The sequence below is a fragment of the Perca fluviatilis genome, chromosome 11, assembly GCF_010015445.1.
Source record: "Perca fluviatilis chromosome 11, GENO_Pfluv_1.0, whole genome shotgun sequence".
Classification (NCBI taxonomy): Eukaryota; Metazoa; Chordata; class Actinopteri; order Perciformes; family Percidae; genus Perca; species Perca fluviatilis.
Window position 1 is genome coordinate 32,175,102 of NC_053122.1, and position 17,041 is coordinate 32,192,142.

A 17,041-nucleotide genomic window follows, 5' to 3' on the forward strand; every position below is an offset into this window, starting at 1 on the left:
TATTATTTTCTATATAATAGAGACATTTAGCGAATTCATTAATGAGCCAATCAGCTATTAATTAATGGGCTGCAGTTATATCAAACCCAAACTTAAAATGTGACACTACATCCCTCTGGATGGTTAAGATCAATTTGTCGCTAATGTGTTTTTTTCAGTTGGTATTCTGTGTGGTGAAAAATGTTTGTCCTGTTGTTACATAATTGAAATATATCTTGGCAAAGCACACAATAGTAGGACAGAGGTGGGCTGTATAAGTGAGGTCAAACGCTCACACCAACGTCCAACATCTCAGAACAATTTCAGAAAAGAAGCACAGACTCTGAAATGCATATAACATGATGTAGGTGCAAATACATATAAAAGGACTCCATTGTGAAAGGACTGGGTGACAGTACCACAAATTGGATGCTGTATTTTCACTTGCTAGCTAACGATTAACTTTCAGCCGGACAAATAAGGATGAATGAAGATATTTGTTTTGCTTCGTTGCTCATGATTAAAAAGTAAAATCTTTTGGGAAAACACACTCAGAAACTTTTTTTTTATGATTCAGGAACTAAAACAAGGTTATCACACGTGGAAAGAAGATGGATCTGCCCACCTTAATGCCTTTAAAACTACATCACGTTTCCAGCTGTGTCCCCACCAACACTTTCCTTATTTCTCCTAATCTCCTTTTTGTACAGGGACCATGGTGGTATATACATTAATACTGTAACTGTGTTCATTCCATAAATTGAACGTAACCAGGCCAGGCACACATGGCTTACACAGTCTGCTTATTTTACATAATGTGCAGACAATAAAAGTAGACATCCATTGCTTATACACTATACAAGACTTTGACGTTTTTCACAGACACATTTCCTCACCAGAAAATAATACTGTACGTTAGCTTTCAGTCCGGCTATAATTTAAAATTATTTGTCATATGCGGTTTGCTTCCTTTCCATAAAAGCATATAAGCAGACATCAGACAGGCTATCTGCCTCAGTACGATTTAACAAGGTAATGGCTCTCTGATGATTTATAAACCATGGTAGCGCTCGCCTAGTGGGAGGATATTGAGTAGGCAGACTTTAACTGTAAGTTGTAAATCATTTCATTATAAAACACACTAAGCACTTCTAAAGTTTACAGTGTTAGGGAGCCTTAAGTGACCAAGCACAAAAAAATTATTGAAATGGATGGTCGGCTTCCCACTCTTCACTCAGAGAACGAGAAAAACTGACAATGACTGCTCACAATACAGTCCCAAACAGTACTCCGCATGCGGGGCGTGAGATGTTTTTCTGACATTTTCTGTAAAACTATTGATCCAAATCGCATCAGTCAATGTTTTCTTGGTGTCTGGTAAGGCTTTCTGTAGAATGCATTGACGACAAACATCACAGGATTGAAAGACTGCAGGAACGACTTTTGAAATCTAGCACTTGAAAGAAGGTCCTTTTTCTACATTTTCTCTTTGTATCATCTGAACTCTATATTTTTCCAGGTGTCCTTAAAATAATTAAGCGTAATAGAAGAAAAGTGCAAGGAGAAGAAAGAGACAGGAGTACATAGAATTCAAAGTTAAAAATCCAATTTACTTTTGAGGTTAATGAAGTAAATGTGTGAAGAACATCCCGTGTGATACCAGAATTGGCCTTTTGCCCCTCACCCATAGAAATAAAAATGAGAATCAATAAACCAGACATGAAACAGTAAAGACATGCATACATTGGTACTGTATCAGTCTTATTGTTAGGACTCTACAATATGATTTCTTCCTTCGAGGAAGGAGAAGACTGTCTCCAATGCAATCTTTACATTTTCAATTCAATGAATCAACATTTCAGCAAATATTTCCTTCTTTAGATTGTGCTGAAACACAGATTTATAGAATTTTCCATAAAAAGACAGCTGCAACGGAGTTGTGATTGTGTAGGTCTCTAGCCTACTCTTACATCTGATGCTTACCTGGGCCATTAGAACGTGTGTGTATTTTTTCATTAGGCCCTCTACAACTAATCCAGTGGGTGATATGACGGGAGATGCCACACCCCTTGTTGGCAAAATGACGTTAGAAGTAGTTGGACACTTTGACACTTATTTTAGATGAGATGAGTTAGATGAGATGATCTATACGACTTTCATGTCTGTATGCCAAAAGTGCAGCTACAGCCAACAGCTGGTTAGCTTAGCTTAGTATAAAGACTGGAGAGGGCTAGCCTTATTAATCCTACCGGCCTACAGTACTAGCACATTAAATCTCGTTTGTGTTGTCCATTTGGAAACTGGAGTGTAAGTGACTTCCTGGAGTTTTAAAGTCACTGCCTGTTTTCACATATGGACAGAACCATGGTAGCTGTTTCCTCCTGTTTCCAGTCTTTATTCTTAGCTAAGCTAGCAAACGCTCGATGGTGTTTTAAGCCTCCAACGTCTCCTTCCAGGCAGCGCTGCGACCATTGACTTCAAGGTAGAGTTTAGATTCTCTGCCCGAGCCCGAGCCCGCCCTTGGGCCGTTATTTTCCGCCACTATCCTCGGGCCGGGCCGGGCCGGACCCTTGATCAAGCATTTGTGTTTTTTTTAATCATTACTTTAGCCTAATTGGGTGGGGAGAAAGCTATGCCATAATCAGAACTATTATCTATTTAGGCCAAAGTAACAAATGTGTCCAAAAAGTTACACAAGTTGGACTACAGTTACAAAATGCAACATGTGTCATGCGCTGAGTCTCCTCCTCTCGCACGCATCACACCGGGACTGCGGGCTGTATTGTGGAGCTTAAGTGCAACATGGAGCTTGAGGATGTAAAGAAAAAAAGAAAAAAAACGGGAGAATTACCGTTGAGCAAGTTTGGAGGAAAGTCGGAGGTATGGAACCATTTTAAACAAGTCGTGGGCAGTGACAACATATGTATCGGCTTTGTTGAGTACATTAAGTGCGGCCGCTGTTCGGCTATGACAGCAAATAAAACGGGGACTTGGATGATGAACAGACACATGAAGCAGGCTCGCCAAGGCAGAAAAGATGATAGTCAGCCTTCAACGTCCTCTTTTGTTACTTCTCCAAGCATAGGCTACCCCTGAGGGCTAGGCAAGCGGGCAAGCCCTCACAGAGAAATACATTGAGTTTTTATGTTTCTTCATTCAGATCCATTTGCGATCCGTTCCATTCTGAATAAACAAACAGCGCAGTTTAGCCTACATGCTTCGCTCCTGTTGCATTATTCATTAAGATAATTTTAAACAGATTTTTGCATTTTCAAAAAACTCTGAATTGTAGTTGAGAACGTCAGTTATAACAGCCCACAGATTAAAAAAGTGTTGGGTTGAAATCGGGCTCGGGCTCATAATTCCAGTTAATGTGTCGGGCCGGGCCGGGCTCGGACACAACGTGCACGGACTCGGGCTGGATCGGGCTTGATTTTTTGGGCCCGAACGAAGCTCTACTTCAAGGCACCTAACCTTAACCTTAACCCTAACCCTAACCATTACCTAATCCTAGTGCCTTCCAGGCAGCGTTGCCTGGAAGGAGACTTGGGGGCTTAAAACGAGGGCCTAGCAAACCGTCCCATGGCTCTAGCTTCAAATCTAATAGACAGATGTGAGAGTGGTATCGATTTTCTCATTTAACACTTGGCAACAAAGCAAATAAGTGCATTTCCCAAAATGTCTTAACTTTTCCTTCAAACTAACTTCTTGTACAAGCGAGGATGAACCACATGAGGATAGTCAGTCTATACAGATAAAAGAATGAACAGAGCCACATACACCACACAAACGAAGACAATCAAATCAAAGTTCTGCAGGACATCAAGAGAAATCAGGACGAGGTGTTGAAAACATTTCCCACTGAGTTAGTGTGATTGCATGCAGACAACCCAAAGCAGCTGAAAGAAGCAGCAGGCTGATAGTGACAGCCATTATGATAATTGCTTCCTTGACTTCTTTGTACTATAAAGGTGAGGGGAGATGAGAAAATAAGCTATGATGCATTATGCATTTTACTCCGTCGTGCTATCTTTCTAATCCTTTTGCCCAGCACGAGTAGTGTCTTCTCCAGGTAATCTACCTCTTAGGATGTGTCATCGGTCAGTGTTACTAGCCAGAAATCCCCAACGGACATATTTCTCAGCTGTAAATACTACATGGCAGGATTTCATTGGCTTGTTGCTCGAAGCTGATACACCATTGGGAAAATTTCTCTCTCAAGTTTCATTTGGAACTAATGCCTTCTTGCTTCAATTTGCACCACCTTGGGCAGAGTTTGGTTCATCTCGCTCCTGCCATTGATTTTGCATACATTTGCGCTGCCGCCTCTGAATGATGATCTTTAATTCTGTCTGAAGGTAGGGCAAGAGAGACAAGTGGGTTGAGAGGGACAAAGAGGTGGAGGCAAGGAGGGGCAGGTGGATAAAACAAAGAGGTGTGTGTTTATCAAGTGTTTCATAGTTGGCGCACTGATCCAGGATCAATTGACGCTCTCAGATCAGTGGGGAACAGTATGATCAAGGGAAGCCCGCGGCCACTGAACCCAGATCAGCTGTCGGAAAGGACGGATAATTAGGGAGCTGGAGAGAATATTCAGAAACAGATGGGAGGATGGAGGCGACATGTGTGGGAGGGAGGGAGAGAGAGAGGCAGTCTCTTTGGATCCGAGTGTATGCTAAATGCCTAAAATGTAAAACAAAATGAGAGAGAGAGAGAGAGAGAGAGTTGAGTGACGAGAGAAGGAGGGAGGGAAAGACGGAAGAAGAAAGAGAGAAGAACAAAGCAGTAGAAAAAGATGAAGACAGTTGGATGGGAAGAAAAATTGACGGAGAGGGAAGCAAGAGGGAGAGGTGGAATGCAGTTTCAGGTTGAGCCAAAGGGAGATGGGGAGATGAAGGGATGCAGAAGCTGGGAGGGAGATGGAGACAGAAATATAAAAAAATATTGGTCTGTAACTGATGTACTTTGCATCGGCAACACAAGGTTCTCCCCTGTAGTGCCAATAAAGCAAATTTCAAATTGAGAGAGTTCTCGGCAGAGAAGAAATTTAGTTGGAAAGGCGAAAGGAGGTGGGAGGCAGATGGAAAAAGGAATATATGTATGTACACTCAGTATGTGTTGTGAGAAATGTTTCCCTCTTCCGGAATGTTTGAAGTTGAAAGAGCATGAGAAAGATTGAGGGAGTAGGAAGAGGGGGAGGTGGAGCGAAAATAGCTGCTGTGACCAGATCAACAGCTGGAACTTTGGGGAGTATCGAGTCTCAAGTTTGAGCTGCAGATAAGAACCAATGTCTGGCCACACACACACACACACACAGACACACACACACACATACACACACACACACACACACACACACACACACACACACACACACACACACACACACACACACACACACACACACACACACACACACACAAACACACAGACACATACACAGACACAGGAACACAGGAACACAGGAACAGACACAAGCAAAAACACTTTCTAACACGGATGTACAAAATGGTTTGCACGCTGGTAAGCAGATTCTGTACTAGATATGTAATCAACACATAAATGCTCCATCTTCTCAGCTCAAAGCCCTCCTGACAACACTTAGAAACCCTCACATTCTCGTTCACATGTACACACAAGTGGATGGAGACGCTGTTTCCAGACGTTTCTCTTCTATTCCTATTTTTATCCTCTACATTACTCAACGTAGGAACACAGGGTTCTCCTTGATAACTTAAAGCAGCACTGCACAACTTTTGATAGTATAGGGATTCGCCACCCTTACAGTTTCAGAGTGTAATTCTGTCGTAAATATGGACAGCTGTACATGTGCATTTGTTATGATTACATTAAGATTATAAAAAACTAGCGAGTCAACAACTTTGCTAACACAGCCAAACATCAAGCAAGTGCAGCACAAGACTGACTCTTATTTCGTGAGGCTCTGGCCAACAAATTAAAGCCAGTCCGAGTTGTCCAATGGCATCTCGGTCACTCTCTTCTTAGCTTTCTCCGTGTCCTCTTCAGGCTTCTAGCCTCTGCCGTGATGTTCGGAGCGGTCCTACTTTTGCCGGCGCAGCATGCATCTCTGAGGCATGAAAGTTACCTGGGAATGTAAATAATTGCCTTTACTTATTATTGCCATAACATGTATATGGAATGATGCATTCCATTTGTTATTGACTTTGTTTTTTATGTACAAAGACTAGTTTTATTCTGTCTGTTTATCGTTCCTTGTTTAGCCCAAAGTTCAATCATAAATGAGTTGCACCTGTGTTTTCAATATGCTTTTAAAAGACAACATGTTCTGCTTAACATCTATAAACAGTATTGGAAATGTGGCTTTCACAGTAAGATGCTCGGTTTCTAAAAATCTTAAATTATTTGTATTTTTTTTTCTGTCTGGTTAGCAGATGGCTCCAAACACTGTGATACCCATGACCTTCAGCTGACGTTGCTATGGAGAACACACACACACAGTCAGATGTACAAAACAGGGCTGCAGCAAACTCAAAATGAGCTGTTGTTACAAGTATGAACAAAACACCATGCTATGGTTGCCGAATCCATTCAAAATTAACACAGAATTCAAAAGTTGACAGATTTAAACTGCTGTATGTTTTAAATGTGTTCTAGAAAGGCATACTCTTTAACTTTATCTTACAGCTGCTGGCGCACGCAACAGAAATATTTGCTTGGTGACTTCTTACCAAAATGATCATAGATAACTTCCCTCTTTAAGTTTTTATGTGCACAGGCTTGTACTTTTGACTTTAGAAGAACCAGATATTTCCTTTGTTGTTATTAATTATTATTATTATTGGGACATTGGGACACACAAGGGAGTGAGAGATGGGTCCCCAGACTCGAACAGGGGATTTTGTGGCTGATAATCCGTTATCCCCATTTTTTCTTTGGCAGTTTTGGAGGAGGAGAGTTTCATTTGTTTTGCCTGTTGAAAAAAGCTAACTGGATTTATATTTTCTGCTTTTTAAACATTAGGAATAAGATGAGGAAACTAGAACACAAACTTCCATTGGTTTCGTAAGTCAGAAGTTGTGAACACTTAGCTTAGATGACTAGAATTTCATGTCCATCCAAGCCAGGGAAGTACTCCAAATGTCAGTCACCTAACAAGTTCTATGAGAAAATGTACAGCATTGCACGTTGCAACTCTACTTGCGTTACCACACACATACACATCTTTATTAATCCAGTTTATCTCAATACTCTGAAATTCATTACATCCCTTCAGCGAAGAAACAAAAGCCAAACCGCAGAGTGTGACCTATTGGCAGACTATTTATGTTGCCCACATCGCAAGCTAAACAGCGCAAGGCACATGTACAATTTTCAGGGGCGTACCAATCGATTCACCCCCGTAACTAGATATTATATCGTTTTTGAAAATCCATCACACCTGTACTCGCAAGCAATATACGTCGTTTATAATGAAAAAAGAAAGAACAAAAAAAAAAGAAGAGAAAAGCCTGGAGTCATAAAAGATTAGAAATGGGTGAGATGTAAGAGAGAGAGAGAGAGAGAAGAAGAACAACACAGAGGGAAAGAGTGGAGATGGAGGAGAGATGAGGGGAAGAGAATTAAGGAGACTGATGGTTGAGCGCAGGGTCCAGGGGGCATGGATAAGTGTGTGTGTGTGTGTGTGTGTGTGTGTGTGTGTGTGTGTGTGTGTGCATGAGTGAGTGAGTGACCGACCATATGCCTTACACACACCTACAGACCCACACCCACACACAGAAAGGGTAGCTCATGAAGACATATGTAGTGACCTTGCTTAGTGATAAGGCATGATGATAAAGTAGTGTTGGCTAGAATAACTGAAAAACACTAAGAGAAACAGAGATGTGTGTGTGTGCGTGCGTGTGAGTGAGTGTGTGCGTGGGAGTGCAATAGAGACAGACAGATGGGAAGATGGAGAGACAGGGAGATAATATTGAGACAAAAAAGAGATGAGGAGGCAAACAGACATAGATGTGCCTCAATACTGAGAAAGGGAAATAAACAATAAGATAAGAAAACAGACAGTGGCCATATCACACTATTAAATTACATGCACGCACGCACGCACACACACACACACACACACACACACACACACACACACACACACACACACATTCTGTACATACATATTTGGAGTCGCCCACACAAAACACAAAGATTTTCAGAATAAAATGACATAATGAGTTACTTAACACAAGTGGAAACTCTTGTTTTTTGCTGACCCTCATTGGTTGAAGTTCTCATCTTGTCACAGTGATGTGGCAGTGTACTTGGGTGTGGTCAGTACACTGTGACGATGTTGGTGATATTTAGCTTGGTTCCTTTCCCATTTGGTACCAGACCCCCAGGAAGTGGGGCCAAACATTGGAATTACAACTTTTGTGTCCGTCACGTGATACTATGAGGCCCAAAAAACACATGGTGAAAGAGTCTTCTGTAAAATACGTGGATACATTTTTTGAGTGTCACAACACCCGGCGAAATGACTCGTTTCACTATCAGAACTTGATCCGCTGGGTCAGTAACATTTGGAAAATCCAGAAGAGTGGCACCATTAAATAATTTAATCCCCAGTAGCCGGAGCGCTAAAATGGAAGTAGCTAGCCGGCAGAGGTGTCTAGCACCGATCATCTGGGTAATTTTATATGCAGAATAACAACTTTTTGGCTTCATGCGCCACTGAGCAACTCTCGCCTCAAAAGCTGTATCCAGATTTTATTATACATTCATGTTTGGTACACGTAAAGTAGTCTTGTCTGGGAGGCTTGGCTGTTGGCTTAAAAGTAAGTAGTCAACCTTATTTCTAAACAACTTTATGTCATGAGAACACCGTTGCTTTGGTGACTGACTAAAAAAAAAATCAATGTCAACTTGTTCTCTGTTGAAAAAGGGTGAATGAGTCTTTTCTACATTTCAACATAATGTTTAGGAATGTGAAAAGAGCAGACGAAACAAAACCTCAAACTTCCAAAAGCTCAGACATTTTTAAAAATGTCAGTATACATTGAAACTCGTGACCTATGAGCTTAAAGGTCACATATTTTGCTTTTCCATGTTTTCTGTCATATCTACAATGTTATAATGTTGGATTTTCATGTTAAACGTTGCCAAAATGTCAAATAATGAGGTAACGTATTTTAGACAAATCCCTGTGTGATAAAACATTCATATTTCCAACTATTCTGAACGCTCCGGTTTCAACAGTTTTTCTACTCTCTGCTAAGTGTTACGCAACTCTAAGCCGGCCTGCAATGATTGGTCATGTGCTCCAAGTAGGCAGGACTGGAGTGTTGTTTTTTAAGCCACTGCGGTGTTACCATTGTCCCATGTAACTACATGCTAATGGCAGTAAACAATGTCACCTTGGCTGCCAGTGTCGTTAAATTCTCCCCAATTCCGGGTCACATTACTCCTGAAACATTTTCTGTTAGTAGTATTTGGTTTAAAAAGCCTTTATTTTTGACTGTAGAAATTGCTGCTATATTCTGTTAGTATAAACTGTTAACTAAAGTAGCTACATGGCTATCGGTAGTAAACAACGTCATCTTGGCTGCCAATGTTAAATTCTCCCCTATTCCGGGTTGCATTACTGCTGAAATTGCCGGTTATTCGATAGCGTTTGGTTCAAAAGCCTTTATCTGCGACTTTTGACGGTAGAATGTGCTGCTTCGTTCCATTACAATCTAACATTAACATACTGCTAACTATTAAGTAGCTACATGTTAACCCAACATTGTTGTAATCTTTGCCAATGCTGGTAATTTCTCCCAAATTCCGGTCACTTTACTGCTGGGACATGTCTGGTTGTGTAATATTTGGTTTAGAAGCCATTATTGGTGATTTTTCACGGTACAAAGTCCTGCTATATACTCCGTTGTAGTAGCTCCAGCTTCAACTAGCTAGCTAGTGAAACACGGAGCGAGCTCCAGAGTTTCCAGGAAGCGCGCTGGCCAATCAGAGCAGACTGGGCTTTGTCGGGAGGAGGGATTAAAGAGACAGGCGCTCCTGCAGAGCGTCTCATACAGAGGGTGAATACCCTTAATTAAAGCATGTAAACATGTTCTAGTACAAACACAAAATGCAAGTATAATCCTGAAAATGCTATATAATAGTTGCCCTTTAATGTCTGAGCTTGAGATATAAATACAACAATTTTATTCAAATGAATAACCACAACTTGTTTTTGATCGTATATACCGCAAGGTTTTTCTTAATCTTTTCAACTGTTGCTGATTTGCAACCCGGCTAACATTAGTAGTGGCATTAGCATCAGATTAATTTATAATTAGCTTGCTTGCTTTAGATGTAGCTAGCTAAAAACATGGTGTTATACAGTATATGTATATGCGGTTTAGGCTGTATAACTGTGGATGCAGTAGGAAATACTAAAACCTTTGAACATTTCCGCTTTTACAAGAAGCAAAAAGATTTAGAGATTAAAAGCAAATTAATAAAACAATCAAACACCACGCACATAAAGTACCATGACAATTTAGTAAAATAGTGTGTATGCTGGCTGTCTAATAGCCAGATTATCATCGGATTATCTCTGTTGACGTTTCATTTCCAGGGTTGTTCAGGTGATACCGAAAACTGCTCCTCAGATCTCTGCAGGTTAAATCCAGACAGCTAGCTAGACTATCTGTCCAAAAACAACTTTTGAACGTACACGTTCCACCAAAAAAGTTCCTTCCGAGACTATTTTGCAGAACACCTTTGCTCTGTCCGGTGCTTAGTATAGCCCAAGACGATTGTGATTGGTTTAAAGACATGCCAATAAACAAGAGCACATTTTTCTCCCATCCCGGAATGCTGTGTGGACTAGCCAGACCCTCCTTAGCAGTGCTGTGGAGGAAGGTCTGGCAATGCAAGAGTATTTCCTGCTGACTAGGGTTGTATTACTGTTTACAAAACCATCTACACCAGAACTAAAATCAGGACTTAACTGTTAACCTGACGCCTCCCTATTAAGTTAGAATATGTTCAAAACTGCCATGAAGAGAGAGCCAAGAGAAGTGCTTCTTTGGACAAATTATGGAGCGATACTTTGTCTGTTACACACCTGCTTACCTGCTCTGTGACACATTTGTGTCACAGCAGGCCTTCAGAAGCCTCCCCCGTGGCTATGTCTACTTCTGCTACAACTTACAATACCGCTGGGTCTTCTCAAACATCAACTCCAGGTGTTTCAGAGTAAAGACGAGGCATGAGACAAAAATAGTGCCACATTAACTTAAAACAACAAACAACCATGAATGTGGCAATCTATGGCACTGTTCACTTTCCTTGACCACACAAGTTTTTTTGCAGGTATCTGCTTTCTCGTTCTACGTTAAGTCGCCATTTGCGAGGGAGCCAACTCTGCAAGATGGCGCCAGAGAACAAAGCTGAAAAGCCTTTATAGAGAGACAGACAGATAGACGTCTGGATGGACAGGCGGATAGGAAGGCAAGGAGACAGACAGCAATCACACTGCACAAACACCACAGAGGTCAATGCTATCATAGAAACAAGCAGGTTCTTTCGTTGCATTTCATCATCATCATCTATCTCGGTCACTTGCGCTCTCTCCCCCTCTTTCATTGCTGGATTTCTCATTGATGACAAAGCCATTTATGTCTCTCTTATGTTCCCACCCCCCTGCCTCCACCCTCTCCCTCCTCCCCCACCCATCCCTCACTGTCTCTCCCTTATCCTCCTTGCTATTTATGCTTCCTCTTGTCTCTGTTTTTTCTCTCTCTCTTGCACTTTCTCCCGTTTCTCATTCTCAATTTGAGTCTCTTTACTCCCCTCTTTGTCTTTCTTTGCCCTGTTCTCGCTCACGTCTCTGCTATTTTTTCTTCCTCTCTCACCTCGTCTTCATCACTCCTTCTGCTCCTCTTCTCTCACCCTCTTACATCATTTTCTCTCTGAACACCTCTCCCCCTCCCTCCTCCTCTCCATTTTACCTTTCCCTTTCCCGTGATTTAAATTCTGCACATCATCTTTCTTACTCTCCTCTTCCCAACTTACTCTGCCCTCCCCAAGCTTGCTCGCCCTCTTTTACTTACATGCTTTCCTACTCTCTTCCCATGTTCCTTATTGCTCCCACCTTATCCCCGCTCCTTTTCTTGTCAATGTTTCTTTCCCAACTATCTCCAACTTATGCCTTCACAATTCGCCTCTTTCACTTTCTTTTCATCATTTTCCCCCTTTTTTTTTCTCCTTTTATTCTTACCACTTTTTCTCTTCTCCTTTTTTGTCATCTTTTCTCCCCATTTCTCCGCTCTCTCCCCATGTACCTCCCCTTTCAATCCTTTCTTCTTAGCCTGGGAAAACCCTGACGAACTTCCGGCAAATTTGATTTGATGAGATGAGATTGATTTGTTCTGCAAGTCAGTCTGGCCAAGAGCCCATTCAAGCCCATTTGCAATTTTTCCAAATTGAGGCACCAATCACAACCGTTGAGGCGGGCTTTACACGATGACGCAGCGACAGCAAGCAACTTCTTGTTTACATTTAACATGACGGCCACCTGAAAGCGCAGCAACCCCTTGATGCCGCTGTCGCTGCTACGTCACCCGGATCGTTGGTCTGATTGGTTGAAGGACTATCCAATTGCGCCAAGAGGCATTTGAGCTCCGACCGTTGGTGACACCCTTTTGGAAATGCGCTGTGAATAACCTTGCCCAGACCCACTCTCAGTTACAACTGAGAAGGGTCTGATGTCAACCAGGCTACTTTCTTCTTGCTATCCTGTCTAAATGTTTCTCCTTTGCCTCTGCCACACCCTCCCATCGTTTAATCCCTTTTACCTCCTTACTGTCTCACCTCTTTTCACCCTTCCTGTATCTCATCTTTCTCCCTACTTCACCTGTTCTTTTATCCATCCTCCATGGCCTTCTTTCTTACCATATCTCCATCACCTCCCTTTCTCCATCTTTAATTCCTTCTTCTTCCTCCCCTTCCTTCTCACCGTCTTATGTTATTTTCTCCCACCTTCACTTCTCCTAACTCTACCTTAATTCTGTCCCTTCTTCCTGACTCATACATCTGCCTTCTTGCTCTGCCTCCTCCTTCTCCTATTGTCTTTCTCTCCTTCTTTATTTGAACAAGAAACCATTGCCATGTTCAGCCCCGACAAAACGTAGCATGTTTTTTTAAACTGAAACGGGGTGCGTTGAACAGCACTCTGCTTTTTATTACCGCAAGTTACAGACACGTCTCTGTTGATTGGGTATCACCTGTGACACACCCACCAAACGAGAGCAGTGGTGGCCTAAAGTTAGAGAAGCAAGCTTGGGACCGGGAGGTCGCCAGTTCAATCCCATACCGACAGGATAAAATCTGGTTGGGGAAAGTGAAAGAGCAGCACTTGTCCCTCCCTCATCACCACCACTGAGGTGCCCTTGAGCAACGCCCTTAACCCCAACCGCTCCAGTGGAGCTGATCAGTGGCCAGCAGATCAGACTATGGTTGTACTGGGCAGCTTCCAGGTATGAATGTGGAACTGTATGAATGTGACAGGTCGTCGTTGCAAATGAGAAATTGTTCTCAATCGACTTACCTGATTAAATAAAGGTTAATAAAAAAAAAAACTGTTGTACACTGTTTCACACCGTTCCGAGGAAACATGTCGTTCAAATCATGCACATTTTTAATTATTGATATCTGCTTCCTCTTCTTCCTCCAGCGCTGAGAGATAACCGCATCCAGCTGCACCGCTCCACACCCACCGAGCTTTCCATAACCATCGCTGAAGTGCAGATGTCCGACGAGGGCGAGTACACCTGCTCCATCTTCACCATGCCGGTCCGCACCGCCCGGGCTACAGTCACCGTGCTAGGTGGGTCACACACACATGCCTGCACGCACACACAGTATATATTCACACTATTACACACACACACACACACACACACACACACACACACACACACACACACACACACACACACAAAAAAAATACACAGTACATATTCACACTATTACACACACACACACACACACACACACACACACACACACACACACACACACACACACACACACACAGGTTTGTGGCACTATCTTTGTGGGGACCCGTCATTGACATAATGCTTTCCCTAGCTCTATTCACTTACCCTAACCTTAACCATCACAACTAAATGCCTAACCTTAACCCTTACCCTCACCCTAACCCTAACCATAACCTAATTCTATCCCTAATCCTAAAACCAAGTCTTAACCCTCAAACAGCCCTTTAAACTTGTGGGGTCCAGCATTTTGGCACCACAAAGCTGTTGGGACCCCACATGTATTCTGGACTCCCGGTTATGGGACCCCACAAATATAGTTAAATAAGCCCCCCCCACACACACACACACACACACACACACACACACACATACTCACACGATCATACACTGTGCATGTGGGGGGGAAATCTGTCTTCTTGATGTTGCCAAAAACAGCGGTGGCAACTTTTCCAGACCTTGAAATAAACCCTGGACTGTTTGTATCTGTAACTGTCAAGCATATTAGCATATTAATATATATGATAACCTTTTTGATGCTGCATTTTTCATTATAGTTTTATTAAAACTCCCTTTACTCTATTGGTTCCAACCTTTCTTTCTCCTGTCTGTCCTTGAAGCATGTCCCCTTTCTTGGAGGCCCATCCTAAGGTTTCTTCAGATTTCTCGTTCTTTTTGTCTCACTGAGCTAATGGTGCTGAATGACATTCCTGCCTTCCTTGTGTTCATACACAGGCGTGTCTTCTTTGAGACTGATTGACAGCTGTACAAATCAGCTTGACTGCAGTCTATCTTCATTTCTCTCCCAAACCTGTGGGATTGTGACAAATCTGAAATCAACAAATCTAAATCAAGGGCTTGAAGCATTGGGCATCTTTTCTCATATTCTCCTAAACTGTCATGTTATTTACAATTTTGAAACAATTTCCACTTTTTCTACTAGTCGGTTTCAGACTACACACATCCAATGACAGGGTAGTTTAACTTTTAGACTGGCTCAGATTCACCTTGATACGCCGCTGTGATATTGCGTTAGCCCGACCTACCCCACAGGGTTTACCGTCTCTCAGAGCAGAATGAAGTCCCTGTGGATGTCCATTGTAAGTGTGACATGCTACGAATGGCTGCCTGTTGACATGAGGCATAATATTGCTACTCCAGCACTTCAGTGTTGCCTTTCCATAAAGTTAGAGGACGAATGAAAGGCGGATTAGAAAAGAATGTCTGCAATCAATGAAGCGAAGGCTGAGATATTCTGACTTGTCGTCCCTAGTACGGGTAAAGCTGCAAAAACTCTGGATCATACGTTGCCCAAAATGCAATTGGATTGCATCTTTTTGTTCGATCATGTACTCCTCATGACGAATAATATGATCTTATGTGTAAAGTAGAGTTTCCCTTAAAAGTAAGCGGATGAAGTGAAAAATAAATGGAAGAAATTTCTGAAAAATGATCCCTTTTGTGGACTGTAATGTCATGACTTCATAGCCTTCCCTGTGATGCCTTCATCCGGTTTGATCCAGATCCTTGCTCATACTGTAGCATTAACCTTTGTATAAGGTTACGACCTCCTATAACTCCTGTGGAGATAAAGCAGCTCCACTCGTCTTCTTTGAGATGGATGTTATTGCCTGTGTGTGTGACACTCCCCTGCAGCCTGCAATAAATTGTGGTCATCCTGTCAGTGTTGAGTGTGCCTGTTTATTGATTGGATATTGGGCTAATCGGCTTTGGACCCCCACAAACAGTCTTTCAAGTATTGATTTTTATTCGTCGAGTTGTTATTGTTCCTTAGTGTCAGCTTATGTGGCCATTTTTTGGCGTGGTGTGGTTTTACTTGAAGATGAGAACAAAGCATCGCTTGGCAATACTGTAATGCACCAACTAATGGCCAAACAACCACAATGGAGACTTACTGTATACATGGGAAGAGACAGCTGGTCTGATATTCCTGGGAGGTTGTGTGTTCGGCCAATATTTCAGGCTATCCAATGCAACTTTTAAGTTGCTGTGCAATGAAATTGAGTCATTCTTTGTGAAAAACACAGATATCCACATCTGAAGTGCTTTGAGTGTCTATGATAAAGCGCTATATAAATGTAATGAATTATTATTATTATTTATTCAACAAATTGGCTTCCATTGCTTAATTTTACATGGCTTCTGATTTAGACAAAGAATACATTTTTGATGTAAGCTTTTTCATAACATTGAGGAGTTTGTTTTTTAATCCATTTTTTGGCTGTTTCCTCTCAGCTTTTTCTAATTCATCGCACCATAATTTGCCAACAAATTCTTGGATGAAAACTGAGCTGCCTAACTCACTTGGAAGTGGAAAGAAGAGATACTAGAATTGTGATATTCAGGGTGGGGCAGGGTGGCTTACCACGGCTGTTCTGTAGCTGAAAGGCCACATGGTTCTTCCCTAAATTTGGGGTTTGTCATTCCACAGCTGTCAACGCATCCTTGAATAAATCATTTTGTTGATATTCACTCAAATGTTTTGGCAGTGCTGTAAAGTGTATTGAAAATAATTGAATATTGTTGCTCTGGACAATGTGAACGACTGAAATGTTAATGCGACGTTGGTGTATGTGTGCGTAGGTGGGGGAGGCAAATGTGCGTGTCACAAGCAAAGGTGAAGGCGGGTCTACATTAGCTCTTTAAATTCAAATTAACATGAGAGTCACTCCTCCATATTTCTTCAAATTTTGCAGTAATTGTGATTCAATCATTTTTTATTCGCTGTAATTGACGGCTGTGACACTGTATTCTACGTTCAATAAATATTTCATGACCCCTGAGAGGGAGCCAAATCATTAAAAATGTATGGTGAGATGTCTAAAATGCATGGATCCCTGTGGGAAAATCTGCAAAAGACAACAGGTTTTAGCACGGCGGCATTCATGTGTGTGTGTTTTATTCTTGTTTTGACATGTGCAGGGTTTTTTGACAGAAACAAACACACACAAGCGCATAAATGCTGAGTATGGTCAGTTTTAAATGCTTGTGTGTCTATTAGTGTAAAATGTGTGGCATGCCTC

At 41.9% G+C, this 17,041-nt stretch overlaps 1 protein-coding gene across 4 annotated transcripts in view; it reads left to right on the forward strand.

Moving 5' to 3' along the window:
- Positions 1-17,041, forward strand: part of cadm3 (cell adhesion molecule 3) — a 94,356-nt gene that overhangs the window by 46,644 nt on the left and 30,671 nt on the right. For all 4 annotated transcript variants that reach the window (XM_039815394.1, XM_039815393.1, XM_039815392.1 and 1 more), the window contains exon 4: positions 13,676-13,828. In XM_039815394.1, the coding sequence (XP_039671328.1) occupies positions 13,676-13,828 (153 nt within the window). The remainder of the gene's footprint in view (positions 1-13,675; positions 13,829-17,041) is intronic.